The 16727-nt window shown below is 41.0% G+C and overlaps 1 protein-coding gene across 1 annotated transcript in view; it reads right to left on the reverse strand.

The window, feature by feature from the left end:
• zmat4a (zinc finger, matrin-type 4a) overlaps positions 1–16444 on the reverse strand; it is a 147287-nt gene extending 130843 nt beyond the window's left edge. Inside the window, exon 1 of the mRNA XM_039620490.1 lies at positions 16208–16444. Within this exon, the coding sequence (XP_039476424.1) occupies positions 16208–16426 (219 nt within the window). The 5' untranslated portion in view covers positions 16427–16444. The remainder of the gene's footprint in view (positions 1–16207) is intronic.
• Between the last annotated feature and the right edge of the window lie 283 nt (positions 16445–16727).

The following is a 16727-nucleotide window of genomic DNA, read 5'->3' on the forward strand; positions in this document are numbered from 1 at the left end:
GGTCTTAAAGAAGGCCCAACAGCGCCTCCACTTTCTGAGAATCCTCAGAAAAATGGACCTGAAGAAGGAGCTGCTGACCGCCTTCTACCGCTGCTCCATTGAAAGTGTGCTGACATATTGCATCGGTGTATGGTTCTCCAGCTGCACCACAGCACACAGAAAGGCACTCCAGAGGGTCATCAATATGGCCCAAAAATCATTGGACATCCTCTTCCCTCCCTGAAGGACCTGTACAGCACTCGCTGTCTCAAGAGGGCACGCAGCATCCCACGAGACTGTACACACCCAGGACACCGGGTGTTTAAGCTGCTGCCGTCTGGCAGGAGGTTCAGGCTGCTGAGGTCCCGAACAAACAGACTCAAGGACAGCTTTTACAATAGGGCAATAGCCCTGATCAATGCAAATAGCTGACCTGATTGGCTACCTCCCTGGACTTTTTTTTAGGGGGAGGTAACAATGTTTAAAACAATAACAATAATAATATTTATATTTATAACAAGGTGCAATAATAATTAATGTGCAATAATAACAGTGTGCAATACACATAACACTTATTCTTCTTTTTTATTTCTAAGTTAATATACTGTGTTGTGTTGTTTGTGTTGCGTTGTGATGTGTCATATCGTGTCGTGTTGTGTTATATGTAGTGCCGACGTAGGACAGTTTTTCCAATTTCATTGTACTACTGTACTATGTATGACTGTGCAATGACAATAAAGAATTATCTTATCTTATCTTATCTTATAAAGCAGATCACTTCACATGTCCTTATCATGATCTTTATATGCCTCCAGTGCTAACATTCCCATTTTTTTGTTGTTTCCTCTACTCTCACTCTCACTCTCCCTTTCTTCCTCTTTCTCCCTCTTGGCTGGGCTTTGGTTCTTGTAGGATTCTGGCTGGCTGGCACACCAGGACAATTACCTAATCACGTTGCTGCAGTATTTATAAATGAGCTCTCACTACCCACTCTCCGCCAGATTGTCTGTTAGCCATGGTGTTATAAAAATTCAGACTCCATTACTGTTGTCCTTTCGGATTTCTATTTTCCTTGCTGTTTTCCAGCACTGTAAACACCAAAGTGTGCACTCCAGATTTCCCACATGTCCCGGCCAGCTACTTCTACCCTAAACCGGCCACCTTCTTGCTGCCAGTCCCTGCTGGTCCAGTCACCACTCTCTCCACAAGTGAAACCACAGATGTGACTGCAAATTTGTGTTTTTCCTGAAAAGTCCTAAAGGTCTCAAGGAGACCATTCACTGCTGCAAACAACTTGAAGTGTGACACATGCTATCGTGCCAATACACACTTGTTCACATAGTACAGTGAAGAGGCAGGATCTGTTCGGATACACTAACACAATCTTCACTCAACACACACCTTACCAGATTTGCCTCCTTTCAATTTTGTCCTCTACTACAAATCAAAATTCAAGATGAAGACTCACAGTTCTGGTACAGTGGAGGAAATCCAGCAGTTACCAAAGACACAGGTCCAAATGGTCAGAAAAGGAGTTCTAGGCATTGATCTAACAAAAGCAGCTGGGGTGGAAGTTGTGCAGCAATGCACAAGGAGATGGCCAAATTTAAATCAAGTGTGGTTTTTTCTCTTTATGGGTGGCCTGAAGAGATTTCACAATTAGCAAACTATTATTATTATTACTAACTGATTTTTTTTAATTTTTTTTTTTGCCTGTCCAGTTTGGATCTTTAGCCATCAGAATTGTTGTCTAAAGGCCAAGAAAGATGCCAAGCGGCAGTCTTTACCAATTGGATCATATATGGCCTTGCCATATTGGTCCATTTGATTGGCCTTTATTATAATTATGTATTTATTTTATTTTATTTTCGGTTGTTACAGACGGAACAGACATGACTGGGGGATAGGACAGAGAGAAAAAATGAAAGAAAGAGAAGGAGAGAAAGAAAAATAGAGGGACAATGTGCTTTGAGGTAGCAGCCAAGAAAGGTGTAGTTTGTGTCTGTGAACACCCGTGTGTACACCTGTGCGCACACCCGTGTGCACACCTGTGTGGATCAGCACGCTTGTATTCAAAAAGTTTCTCCATGTAACAATCTGCTAGGGAGTGTGGGGAGTCATAGCCCCGTTCCCCAGGGCATGAAGCAGGTATGGAGGAGATCCAGGCCCCAGACACCCAGAGGCCCCAGAATATGAGGACCCAAGGAGGACCACCAGGGGGGCAACCGTGTCACCCTCCAGGGAAGAGCTGAGGAGAGCCCCAAACGAGAGGTCACCCAGCAGCCACGGAGCAGAGGCCAGAGGGGGTTGCAGTGACGTGCCCGCGGGCTCTGCCGGCAGCCAGCTGTGCCAGAGAGGACCGGGCCTCAGGCCCATAGGCCAGAGGCCTGAGGGCACCCCACCCCCCGGAAGGGGCCCAGCCGGGCCACAGGCACCAGGCCCCGCCAATTGGCACCAGGAGTGAGCCGGTACATACATGAGCGCCCAGCCCCAGCCCCAGACACCAAGAACCACCAATACACCAACGTCTGAGGGCATCAGCCACTGGCAGGGAGTGTGGTGAGGGGAGATAGGTCTACTAACTGATTTTAAAATGAGACTACAATCCTCCCAGTGAATTTGAGCCATCTAGATAATACCAACATGTACACGAGAATGAGAAAGTTTCAGTTATGGCTCAATTGTATATTACTGTATTTCTTCAGAAAGAGGGATGCTCATTGAAATTATTTTTAATGTGCCTTCAGCCAAAATAATAATCTATTGGCAAAATAATGAACCAGACTGTAGGCAGTAGATAACCCTCAACTCCTAAAATAAAGTAAGCTTCACCAATAAATTGTGAGCTATTTAATGAAGAATTATGACTACACATGGAGGACTGTAGAAACCCATAAATTAGAAGTTGGCCATTTATTCCATATGCAGTATAGTAAGTAGTAAAACTGCCAATTAATCATAGTAGCTCCACACATTGAGAGTAGCAGCATGAGAAACAGAGGGGCTGCAGAGCCCTGAGTGAGCTCGTGTCACAAAGAACTGCTGAAGCGTTGATCACGTAAAATCATAATAAGGTCTTTTCTTAAAAAGGTTCACAGTATGGACATTTCTCACTACACTTAACTATGATGCTGACTATGACAAATTGTAGAAAGCAAGCGCTAGTGTAGTTATACAGCCCAGTTTCCAATGCAGTTAGAACACTTTCTAAAATGTAAATAAACACAAAATGCAGTCATTTAATCTGTATGTCCACTCTCTTATGGCCCTGAGGCAGCACAATTCCACTGTTTCCCACACAAAGACTAACAGACACCCAGGAATATTTGGTGACCGTCTGGTTTTGGCATTGTTTTATTGTCTACCATCAGCAATCAATTTACTAGCTTCTATTTTGAAATTCAGTCATGCCAATCAGTGACTTTTCTAGTCTCTAAATGCACTGTTTCTTACATCATGCTGTTCTACTCTACTTGAGCACTCAAAGCAATTTACACAACATGCTTCATTCAACTATTCATACAAGCACGTTTTTCTATGGCTAATACTCTATCTAACATTCCCACTCACCCAAGCATCAGAGAGCAACTTGGGTTTCAGTATTTTGTCCAAGGATACTTTGGCATGCAGACTGAACCCACCAGTGATTGAACCACCAACCTTGTGATTACTGGAGCGCCTGTTCTAACAGGAGCTACAGGAGGCCAGCCCCTAGTACTATTACACTACACACTGGCTCACTGGCCATACTGCTGCTATGGAAGTTCTTGATATCATCCTACTGCTTCCTCAAAAATCTAGTCCATGGGTGGGACGGTCTCAAGAACCTGCAGGAGGCAGAGGGCTGTTTGTGGCAAGATCAGAGACGCTGCAGAGCAGAACCACTAACCAGCAGCTTTCCAAGAGTTCGTCTGAAGGATGAGATACTCCACTAATGGCACACTTTATTGTATTTTTCAGTTATGTAATTTTATCAAAGTGCTTGCCAAATAACATAATTTCTAAGGAAAAATTTAATTGGGTGCATATTCAATACTCTTACCTCCCGCATTGGAAATCAGAATCTAAATTCATGGAAAACTGAATTCTGACCTGAGAGTGTAAATCAGTCCCTGGGCACAAGAAAACTTCTGAAGAACAAAGTTGATCACTGCCTCGACAAACATTAAATATGCAATTCTGACAGTCCTCTGAATTTGAGCTCTTTTAAGAGTTGAAGTGAAAAGCGGTCCTGTGGTGTGACCGCTCACAATTTGAAATTCCTTTTGGAAATAATGAAAGCTGCATCCTCCAGGCTACAGAGGAGAGGGACTGAAAATAGCTGTCAGCACACAGCACTGATGGCATGGAGGGAGCATTAGTGTGCATGGCATGATTAACTGACTATATAATATTAACATATTTTGAAACCACATCCAGAAAACAATGCAAAATTACAGTCAGTATGCACCACACTATCATGGTACAACTTCAAAAATGGAAACCCAGAGGTTAGGAGTGCAGCACCCTTTCAACTGCAAGGCAGTTGCACAGATCACCTGGTGGGAAGCAACTTGTCTCGAAGTCATTGTCATGCGACTCAGACTGATTGCAATTACTCTTGGACCGATGGTCAAAGGTTTGCATCAGAATACAAGTGGTCACAGAGTTGGTCCCCGTCTTCAGAGCAACCATTTCTAATGCAACAAGACTCCAAGTTCATTGCACACCGTCACAGCGTCTCCAGTGGTCTCCAACCACTGTTTGTCTGACCCGAGTCTGACTGTAACCATAAGGATTATTAGGAGATTTATATAAATATATTACATATTGATCACAGTACAGTTTTATGTTTGCGTCTCCACATATAACTTGTGTATGACTTGCAATAAGAATGTGTTTCTCTGCATGCAGGGAGGAGCTTCACCATCTTCACTATAAAATGAGTAAAAACAGGAGTCTGCTGGTTTTAAATTAGAGCTTAGTGTAATAGTGCTTTTAAAAAGATGCTAGTGTGTGAGTGTGTCTGCGAAGGACTCTTCTGTGTGTGAAGAGGGCACAGTCCACAGTCGAGGCAAGACAGGTAAACCATTTTATACACATAAAAACAAATTGAACAACTGGCCTAAACGGTGAAAAAAGTTGTTTTTTTTTCTTTAAAAGAGCCAATGTGAATGTTATGAAGTATTGCTGTTTTGGCTGTGCATCCTTCCACTTGTATTTACCTATTACTCTAGGCTAAATCATCCATCATTTAGGAAAGTTAGACTAGCCTACTGGTAAATATGTTATTCTCTTTTGGGCCTGGAGGGTGAAACTGTCCGATCTCTCTTTCTCTTCCTCTAACCAGTAGCAGTACATTACACACTGAGCTTGTGGTGGAAAAATCTTTTTTTTTTTTTCAAATGTGAACTGTACCATATATACACAACCTGATATCACGGCAAAGCGTGTAATAGACACGCCAGTCATCCGTGTTCATTTCACGCTTTGCCTCTCCAAAATGTGAAATCTAAATGCATGCAGACGTTGCATTACCAGTAGGGGAGATAATATATTTAAAGCCACGAAGTCGGTAGTGAGCAGAAAATGTATTAAGTACAATCAAAGGTTCTTAGTCATCAGAAACGATTAAGCTAGGCAGCTAATATGTATATACATGTAAAGGTGCTAATAATGTCTGTTTATATGCTTTCTTGTGATTATTTTCATGCTGGCTTGAAATAAAATATCTCCCTGTGCTGGTACTTCGGATTACTGCATCTTCTGCGTGCATGTACATTCCATTTTTTGGAGAGGCAAAGCGTGAAATGGACACGGTGGACCGGTGTGTCTATTACACCTTTTGCCATAATACTAGGTTGATACACACACCAAAAGTATTGTACTTTTGCAGAAAATTCATCCTCAAAAAGAAGTTGATGATGAGCTGATCCTGATGTTTCTAAGCAAGAAAAGGCAGAAACTGAGATTCTGGATTCATCCAGTTCTCAAACAAAGGCAGCAGCAGGGAGAATTTCATGGTTTGATCCAGGAGTTGAGGCTGTATCATGACTGCTTTCGTACATATTTCAGGTTGTTAGTGGGGCATTTTGAACTCTTGCTGGCAGAGTTGGGACCACATCTGAGGAGGCAGAGTAATAACTTCAAAGTCGAATGACCCATAGCAAAGTTTAGTTGTATGTCTGAGGCAAAACAGTATTATTGTACAACCTATATATTCAGCACTGGTGCATGTTCTTGCTGAATGTAATGGTCTCAGTGGTCAGATCTATTCATTCATATCCAAAAAATCTGCATGCTAAACTTACAGCCTAGTGATGGCAAACATTTTTAAATGACAATGGGACAATCGCCAAATCGCACTCTGTAAGCAATTCTAACAGGAACAATAAAACAAAGGTGATCTCTAAATTAGAAAAATTAAAGTTAAATCGCCAACAGTTACAGCTGTTAATAAGCACAAAAACAGCTTTGCTTTGGTAAGATCTTGACTGATTAGTTCCAGTGGCCCATGCAGACCACCAGGGAAACAACAGTGTAGTGGAAATGCATGTATTCATGACTTGGCACAGTGCAGTGCAACTAGAGCTGATGATACCAGGTCTGAGGAGAACCAGTGTTTGGGTGTGTGTAGACTTGTAAAGTACTTCTGATAACCAAGTCAAAGTGTGGCGGATGGCGAGTAGTTTCCATATGCAGGATCTTGGTCTGAAACTAAGTTTTGCACAAGTGGACTACCTACTTGTGAAAATAAGTGAACTAACAACTGACTGTCCAACCCCAATGAACACTATGAAGAAATGCCATGAGTAAAGTGAAACCCTTTGTTAACACTGTTTAGGATAATGCTCAAACCAGCAGAATTCGCAGCCAGTAAAAACTGACAACATTGGGCCAACATTGACCATGGGCTCAAAGCTAAGCTTTCATGTGAGATCACCAGCCAACCATTGTAAGACCTTTAGTTACATTTGTGTTTAGATATAGACAAGATGTGCTGTAGTAATACAACTGATCAATTTATTACATATCCACGGTGTACAGTTGTTGTCCTTTAGTATATGCCTGACTACATCTCTAAGTCACTTTGAACAGTTGCTAAAGTTGTTGAAGAATGCAATAATTCTGATCACTGCAAACTTTTACAGTACTATGATGGCATGAATCTTGTTAAAAGATTTTCCAGTTTTCCTAGTCTCTAAAACCCTCATGATGAAAGAGCAAGCTTTATTCAAAAATGCAAAAACTCAGCTTTTTAGATTTTGATGCATTACTCTAAAACCTACATTATCCACTTTTGTCTGAAAATTGATGTATGGCAAATGAACAAAATTGCAATCTGAGCAACTTGCAACGACGAAATTTTCAAAAGGTATAGACCTCATGGTCCACTATTTATTCACATTCACCCTAAGTCCTCTCCACAGCACCTCCATTTTTCTCATTTTGCCTGACTTTGCAAGTGAAACAAATGGGTGTTAAATGTCCAGCACAGCAGAAATAATCAATCAGTGATATGGTACAATGGCCAGTATTCTACTGTGTGAATGGATGGGACTATAGTTATCTTTGCTGACCTGTTGCTGACAATGAATTATTATAAGGAATAAAGTGAGCTTGTCGGTCACCAATTTTGGAGGGCCTCCAGCACTGTTCTCTGGGGCCAGATATTGGTGTAAAATCCAACGTGGGCAATAATCCTCTGACTAAAAAAACACCACCTGAAAGTCCCATAGCTCTATCTATGCTGAGTGGAAGACAGAGATGGTGCAGAGAACTCCTGGATCAATGCCACAACTAAATAAAAGCAAAGATTTACAGAATAAATTGGCAATAATTCTTCTTGTTAATCAGATCTACACTGATTTTTGTTTCAGTTACTTACACAGTCACTAGCACACAGGTGTAGAACGTATCAATTAAATCACAGTATGACTAATATGACCTTTTGTAGTAATCCTCACTATCAGTATCCCTTGTAAAGCTATTTACGCATACGTGAACACAATATTTATACCCCACTAGTATTAAGTGGGCTACTACTGATTTTGTGTATTTGGAATCTATTTTTATACAGCTACATTTAGTGAAAGGCAAACACAGCATATCAGCTTAAACACCTCCAATAACCAACTGTCAGTCACAGTGGTGGTGAGTGGTAATGAGTTGGGCTTGTTTTCCAGCCACAGGATCTGACAACTTGCCATCTTTGAGTCAACCATCAAGTACTGTCGGGTCAACTGTGAGGTCATCAGTCCAACAGGACAATAAACATGAAAACCCACAGAACTGGGATTTATAATAAATCTTTAGAAAAACAAACAAACATCTAGATGTTAATCATTTCTCTATGTGTGAAGATGATCGTACAATGTTTTGTTGAGATTAGACAACACGATAAGGAGGAGGTAGGCTACTGAAAGAGGGTGTACTTTCTTTTAAGCATGGTTTTACATTCACAACTACCTGTTAACTGCACATATGTAAAGAGTTAAGCTTCCTTCTTTCAAGGACAGCGAGGACACTGGACTTTGACTTTTTAGGGTTTGACTGGACACTAAAAACTCCCAGGGTTTAAAATATCTATTACTGGTGTTCACCAAGACAGAATAAAAAAAGGAAAATAGCAGGTTGCTTTTTTAGTAAAACACAGAAAACCCAGATAATAAAAATTTGACATTTTTGCTTCAAAGATTGATGACAATGATTTACAAACTTTCTTCTTAGTTAAACTGTGATTGACTAGTTTGAGTAGAATTTTAATCTGGATCAGAGAAATAGCCTTAGATCTTGATATGGTATCAATGAAGGAATCGGTATCTAAATAGCTACACTGGTTACGTGGCTTTCTAGCATGCATTGTTCCTTTAGCTTATCCAGAGATGGATAAAAAATCATTTGAAATCAATTCTCAGTTCTCACTCAAATCATCTGAACTAAATCTCATCTGTAAAACTGAACTCTGACAGTTTTGACACACAAAAAAGAAGAATAAATCACTTAGTGGTAAATCAATCTGTACCTGACTAGGACTGACTGTATACGACCGAAGTGATTCTGAACTGAAATCCAGTAACATTGATATATACATATGACAAAACTGAATCCATTTTACATATTATAACTATCGTCGTCACCATCCTCATCTTCATTGTTCTCTTTATCACCATCATTGGCATCATCATCAAATCCAAGCAGGATGTCTGCAGTAATCACTGTTCCTGCCACTCTCTGAATGTTGATTACCCCACAACTTGATTGCAAAGGACTTCACTCTCAATCTCAGTAGAGGTCCCATGTTCGGCCTAATTGCAAGTCTTGTTAGCCAGTGTAATACTAGGGTGTTCTGCTGCTTACATACCCCAAAAGACATGAGTTTCAATCTCTGCAGATACCACAATGAGAGGCAACAACCCATGAAATACAAGCATTATCTAATCCTTATATCTAAGAGGGTCATCAGTGACACATCTGGGGTTAGTGGTAGTGTTTGTGTTTAGTTATTGTCCACCTATTTCATTGCCCATTTGTAGAAGGTTTTAAGAGAAAAACCATGATACCAAAATGACTGGGTGAGACTTCATCACGCAGACCGTTTGCTAAATGTCATATAAGACCATTTTTAAACTTTGCCAAAATGATTTAATTCTGTCATGCAGACAATTATCACTTTTACGTTACTATTCAGACATACTAGTGCCATTGTTTGTCACAGTACACACTCCACATTTTCCATACAAGCAAAGGATTTGTTGCACTTGTAGAATGCAGTGTGTATGTAAAAACACTTTAGAACATTTAGCTCTCAGCACCACTGTCACTAAGGGCAGGCTCTCTCTCTCTCTGCCTGTTTCTGTGTGCATGTCTGCATCGTCGTGTGCATGGCACAGTGCTGCTAAAAAATTGTACCCTCCCACACAAGTCTCTCTTACTGATTGGCTGAAGCAAAAGTCCACAGAGAGATAATTTTCTTTTATAGCAACTTGTAGATAGTTGGTGAGAGTTAATATCACATATGTACATGCTGTTGCTCTTAAGCAAGCAGAACAACTGGCTTAGATACACAACAGACATGCACAGTGAGTACCTTGTGCGTACTTTTCCATTAATGTAACTGCTCTCGGAGATTGCAATAAATGTGAGATGCCAATGTTGCAAGGTCAAGCCAAGTAAGATTATTATTGCTCTTTCTTTGCAAAAGTTCAACTCTAAAGTTGACAAGTTCAAACACCTTCAGATTAATGAAAAGCAGTGCATGTTTGAAAGAAAATATAGTGTCTTTTAGAAAATGCAGCTAAGAAAAGGAAATCATCTAAAAATACATGGGACTGAAGCAACTTGGTGCTGGTCAAGGATTTAGTAAGGAAGGAACAAAGGAAAGTACATATATAATAAGAGTAGCTGTCTCACCTCTCCGTGCACACTTTGAGCTGTAAGGTCTATAGAATCTGCCTCCTCTATCATCAGCAGCATTTTGTCCAGCTGGTGCTCCGGGGCCATGTGAGAGATTCTAACATTGCTCTCAGGGGGGCAAATTAGCCGGACTGGTTGAGCGAGGCTGCAAAGAGACTTTACATCCTATTCCAGAGACCTGTGCACTGATCTACCTCCCATTCTGTCTCTATTATTCTGCTGCTCTGGCTTTGGGGACGCAAAGGCTGGCCAAATTGTAATGTCATGCCTTGAGGTCGAAACAATGAGCATTTGCTTTGTGTTTGCTGCTAAGTGGGCTATTCCCATGCAGTGTGACCCAAGCGGTGTCCACAGATCTGCTGAGTGAAAACATTAGCACTCACACTGGGCATACTGCCTGCACTTCAGTAATATAATCAGCTTGGTGTTCAGCCAGAACAGATATTTAGGGCAAATGTTGAGTCGGTGCAACAATAAAATAGTGACACTGGTCGGTCTGATGAAATTAATTCTTCCCAGCGCGGGCATGAGATCAAGGAGGATTCAAACTCAAATAATCAAACAATATGCTGTCAGAGACGTAACGTGGCTTGGGACATGACAGCACAAACCTGTTGGATGATCCTGTAGTTAAAGTAACTTGAAAATTACATCCATAACAGCTTACACAAAAAGCACTTAACTACAAGGTGACATATTCATGCATCTAAGATTTAAAATCTAAAAGACTCTTTTGGGACACCAGAAGTGTTTCCAAGCAAGGTGAAACAAGCGTTGTGTACGACCAATGCTATAGTAAATACATAGATAATTATTTTTCCATCTACTGGCTCGACTTCACTAAAGTCCTTAACCTTTTAACATCTGGGTTTAGGGTTAAGATAGATAATCTCTTTAAAAACACATAAAGGGAAGAGATCTTAACAAAAAAACCCTGTAATCTAACATTCTACACTCACTGGTCATTTTGTTAGGTTCAACTTAGTACTGCTGGGCTGAACACCCTTTTGCCTTTAGAACTGTTTTAATTCTTCACAGCATGAACTATTTAAAAAATTCCTGAAAACATTCCTCTGAGATTTTAGTCCATATTGTCATAAAAGCATTCCACATATGCTGCATATCCATTATGCAAATTTCCCCTTCCAATGCATCAACTATCTCTACTGGATTGAGATCTGCTAACCGTGAAGGCCATCTGAGTATAATGAACTCACTGTCATGTTTGCAAAATCAGTTTGAGATAAATTGAGCTTTGTGATATGCTTTATCCTGCTGGAAGCGGCCATCAGAAGACGGATTTAGTGTGGTGATAAAGGGGTGAACATGGTTAAGTAGCAATACTCAGGTAGTCTGTGGTGTTTAAACAATGCTCAGCTGATACTAAGGGGACGAAAGTATATCAAGAAAATATCCTCCACACCATTGTACTACCAACAACAACTTGGATCCATGTTTTCATGTTGTCCACACTTTATTCTGACCCTAACATCTTAATGACACACATCACATCAGGCAGTGTTTTTCCAATCCTGCTGGTGTGGTCTTCTGCTGCTATAAGATTTGACATGATGTGCATTCACAGATGCTCTTCTGCATACCTTGGCTGTACTGAGTGATTATTTGTAATTACTGTGGCCTTCCTGCTTCCTTAAAGCAGTCTGGCCGTGATCAAATATTTGCATTAACAAGCAGCTGAGTGGGTGCACCGAATAAAATGGCTTTTGAGTGTTTTGAATTTCTGAAAATATGCCTGTTAAGCACAAACTAAATACACAACGCTAACATTAGATGGATAGCCAATGACCTGGTTAAGAGGTAAAAAGAACCATGCTTTGTTTTGTTCTTTATAAACAGGGGCACTTTTCGGATGCTTTGTTTAACATCTTATTCAGTAACTGCATTTTTATAAGCAGATACAAGTGGTTCTGCATATTTGAGGCCAGTCTGGAAGCTGAGAGAAGATTCCACACCTTTGATAAAGCGCACATTATCTTCTTTGATGGAGCTGAGTTTTCTTAGTTGTTTCCTTCAAAACAACTTCCAAGCTCTGTGTAATAAATGTGCTCAATGCCGATGGTTGGAGCACTTGGTTACTTTGTGTGCTATTTATAAAAATCTCAAGCCCCATCTCAGTTGACCTTCTGTGAAAGGAATAATGGAGAGAGAATGGAAACAACTTTGGCAAGGATGCAATGGAAAGCAACAAAGAAGCAGAGCAATTTTAACTCTGCAAAACAAACACATTATTGATGATGTGGAAGCGCGGAGCTTCAAAGCCTCTTATTTATAGGCATCACAAATTACAGACAGCATGCGGGGGAATGGAAGTGCTTTTTTCTTCAATTGAAGGTTTTCACAAACAGAAAGGATGACTTGAGTGGTTGGAAAAAAATCACTGGAATATTAAAGATAGGGTTGATGAAGGAGCTTTATTATCTGACACACTTTATAACATGTTGCTGTTTTGGTGCAGAACTTTACTGCTGAGCTTTAAAAGAGAAATGTTTGTGTCCCAGGGAAAACTTGGAAACCTTCAACAGTGCCATCTATTGTTCCGCACAAGGGGAAACTTGATGATATAACTTTAAACATTCGTATTACTTTAAATAAGGCAGATGGCACTTTGAGCACCCACTTGGTAAAATGGTGCATAATTCTTTTATTCCTTTTCTCATCTTGCCGGGGGCTGCAGAATAAAACACACCTGGGATGTGTCTGGGATCCTTAAGTATGTGTTGAAATGATGCTGCAGGAGGAAGAGGAAGCCTTAAGTAAGAAAACACGTACAATACTCATATAGCACATGAAAGCAAACAGCCTTGAAAAAAGTTTCCTTTCGATTGATCTGCATGGGTTTCCTCCTTACTTTTTTCTTGTTTTACAAAGGGAGGCATTAAATATCAGCGGCCATATACACCATATTGCCAAATCATTGAGTTCAGGTGTTCTGATCATGAACACAGGTGTATAGAATCCACAAACATTTGTTAAAGAATAGCTGTCTTTCTCTAGATCTCAGTGAATTATTGATTTATTGATTTATTGATTAGCATTTAAATATCTCAGTGAATACAGAATAAAGATCTACCACAAAGCAAGAAAGCACGAAACAAGGCTAATCAAAAGGTATTGGCTGAAACATATGCTTATTATGCCAACCTTTTTAACAAAAGATCTTTTAACATGCAGCTCATGTACACAGGGCTCGAAGCAAAGGGTAAAAAAACCCCAAAGCAAACAGACAAACAAACAAACAAAAAACAAACCAAAAAAACTTTCCACCTTAGATAAGTAACTACATTAAATTAAATTTCATTAACATAATCAAAGCAAAACAACCAAGAGTTTCAGTATTATTATTTTGCTCTTTTCATTCTTGACTTATATATTTTTCCAATACTCTATTTTTAAACATGTTTTTAAAAGAGGAAAATGAATTCCAGCATAGTACCGTGATAAGACGCCACCTGTGCAAGTAGAGTCATGAAATTTTCTCACTAAACATTTCAGTCAACTTTTAGTGGTATTATAACAAAGTGGAAGCCGCTGGGAATGACAGCAACTCCATGAAGTGGTAGGGCAAGTAAAATCACAGCAGCTTTCGGCAGAGTCAATTGGTACAGACTTTATGTGGCCTTCATATTAGCTCAAGAACAACGCGTAGAGAGCTTCATGGAAGCAGCGGCATCCAAGCCTTTCATCACCAAGCACAATACAATATGTCGGATGCAGTGGTTTAAAGCACCACACCACTGGACTCTAATGCAGTGGAGACATTTTCTCTGGAGTGAGAAATCATGCTTCTCTGTCTGGCAATCTGAAGGATGAGTCTGGGTTTGGCAATTGCCAAGAGAACAGTACTTGTCTGACTGCACTGTGCCAAGTGTAATTTGGTGGAGGGGGATGTGGTGTTTTTCTTAACTTGGGCTCAGCCCCTTAGTTCCAGTGAAAGGAACTCTTAATGGTTGAGCATACCAAAACATTTTGGACATGCTCCCAACTTTGTTTGAACAGTTTTGGGATGGCCCCTTCCTGTTCCAATGTGACTGGACACCAGTGCACAAAGCAGGGTCCATACAAACAAGGATGAGTGAACCTGGTGGAGAAGAACTTGACTGGCCTGCACAGTCCTGACCTTAACCTGATATAACACCTTTGGGATGAACTGGAGCAGAGACTGTGAGCCAGTCCTTCTCATCCAACATGTCTGACCTCAAAAATGTCTTCTGTGAGAAAGGTCAAAAATTCCTATAAACACACTTCTAAACCTGTGGAAAGCCTCCCCAGAAGAGTTGAAGCTGTTAAAGCTGCAAAGGGTGGGCTGACATCATATTAAACCCGATGGATTAATAATGGAATGCAATTTTTATGTGTGTGAAGGCAGACAAACAAATTCTTTTGGGAATATAGTGTACTACTGGCTAATACGCAGAGCCTTCTGCCAGTGCAGAGGCAGGTTTGCGCAGCATCAAGGTGTTGCTGTAGTTAGAAATACTGCATTTTAATGCCATTTAAGCCAATTATGTTTATTAAACTGATATGAACGTGTTGTATTGCGGTGCCACAGTGTAATCCTCCAGATATCCATCCGGAGACCAGTTGTTACTAGTGGAACTGGCAGCTACTGAGAAAAGGGCAACTGTCAGCGGCTGGAACAGCATTAAAAAGGAAAATGCCTTTTCCCCCGTTTTGGAGTACTTGGGGACATGTGTTTTGTGTGTGTGTGTGTGTGTGTGTGTGTGTGTCCACTCTTCTCACATAACTTTCACTGACAGCCCACTGATGTGTCGATGTCGGCTAAGGCAAAAAACATTGTCAGCGCCCGATACGAATGCCAGAACTGTCAGCACGTTATCTATGTAGAAGAAGGGCTCTTATAGTCATCCCCATATGCCAGTCCCAATCCAAGTTTTTCTAAATGATACACAATACATTGAAAAATATTGATGGTCAACACAACTTTTGATACAATAAAAAAAAAACCCATCAAAAAGCCGAGTGTGGAGCATTGTGAGAACGTATGTATCAGTCACTGTATTGTGCTGCACAACAAACAAACAAGTATAAGTTATCATTATCTGTGGAATAACAATAATTTCAATAAGAACACAAAGGAAGTCTCAAAGAGTACATATCACCACAAAGAAACATGAAGGAAGTTATGCAACAAAATTTCACCCAAATGGGGGGCAGCTGATCGCTTAACATTCATTCAGTTTGTCCTGCACTGGATGAAGAAGCCACAGGCTGCAAAAGAAAGCTTAATGTGAAGTGTAAAACACCCTCTCCAAAGGTTATTGGAGGATTTTGCCCCCGGGATGGAAGAGTGTTTGCAGCATTGTGTGTATGTGTGTTCAACGTGTGTTGAATTATTTAAAGTTAAACCTCTAACTTCAATAATGGACTAATACGCCGAGATTGTTTCTGAATATGTCTTCTTTTATAGCTTATCGAGAGGGAATCCCTCGGGGATCGTCCCAGGCTGTCACCTTTTCAGCACGCAGGAACATTACATGAGACATAAGGTCAACCTCCAGCAACCAGGCTGCTCTGCTCACTTTTTCACCCCGGCGTGCGCCGCAGCGCGCCAGCAGCAGCACAGCTGCGCTGCGCTCCTTCTGACGGGATCCTCCGTGCAACAAGGACCTCGGTGTTAAAGATATCAGCATGCAACACCACAACCATGCTTGTCCCCTGTAGCAAGCCATCTGCATAAAGTCACACTCGTTCACTCCTAAACACGCGTGCACGTCTATCATCACAGTCTAGAAAAAAAAGAGCGAGAAAGAAGAAGAAAGCAGACAAGAGCGGTAACGCGTGCAGATCATACCTGTAACTCCACGCTGTAGCCCTGGTGGAAATGCGTCGGGAACACCGCCAGCTGATGTTGCACTTGGAGGGAAACTGTATAATCCATGAACCAGAAGAAGATGCTGAAGAGCGGTACTGACCGGGAGACGCGTCTGCTGCTGGCAGCGGTACTACACTGTAGTACAATCTGAGCGTGCTCTCCGCCCCGCTGCGCTCCCATTGGCCGCGCGCCGCTCATCAGCCACGTCAGTTGACTTTGAGGCAGCAGGTAGGCAGCAGCATCTCCCATTAGCAAATGTCTTCCGCTTACTCGTTTCTGATGTGCAGGCAGGAGCCGGGGCTTGGGATGAAACGGTCTGCAAAGAGCCTTTTATAGTTCATGTGGGAATATCGTTATTACTGATATGAGCAGTGGACATTCTGTGTGGCAAAAGCTTTTCATTTTATCTCATTTTTAGTTTTTATTTCATATATACATCGTTAACCTGACATTCCATTCAGCCTTAGCATGTAAGTGCTGAGATTAGCCTGTTGGACAA

Source organism: Oreochromis aureus, linkage group 12 (assembly GCF_013358895.1).
Source record: "Oreochromis aureus strain Israel breed Guangdong linkage group 12, ZZ_aureus, whole genome shotgun sequence".
NCBI classification, from domain to species: Eukaryota; Metazoa; Chordata; class Actinopteri; order Cichliformes; family Cichlidae; genus Oreochromis; species Oreochromis aureus.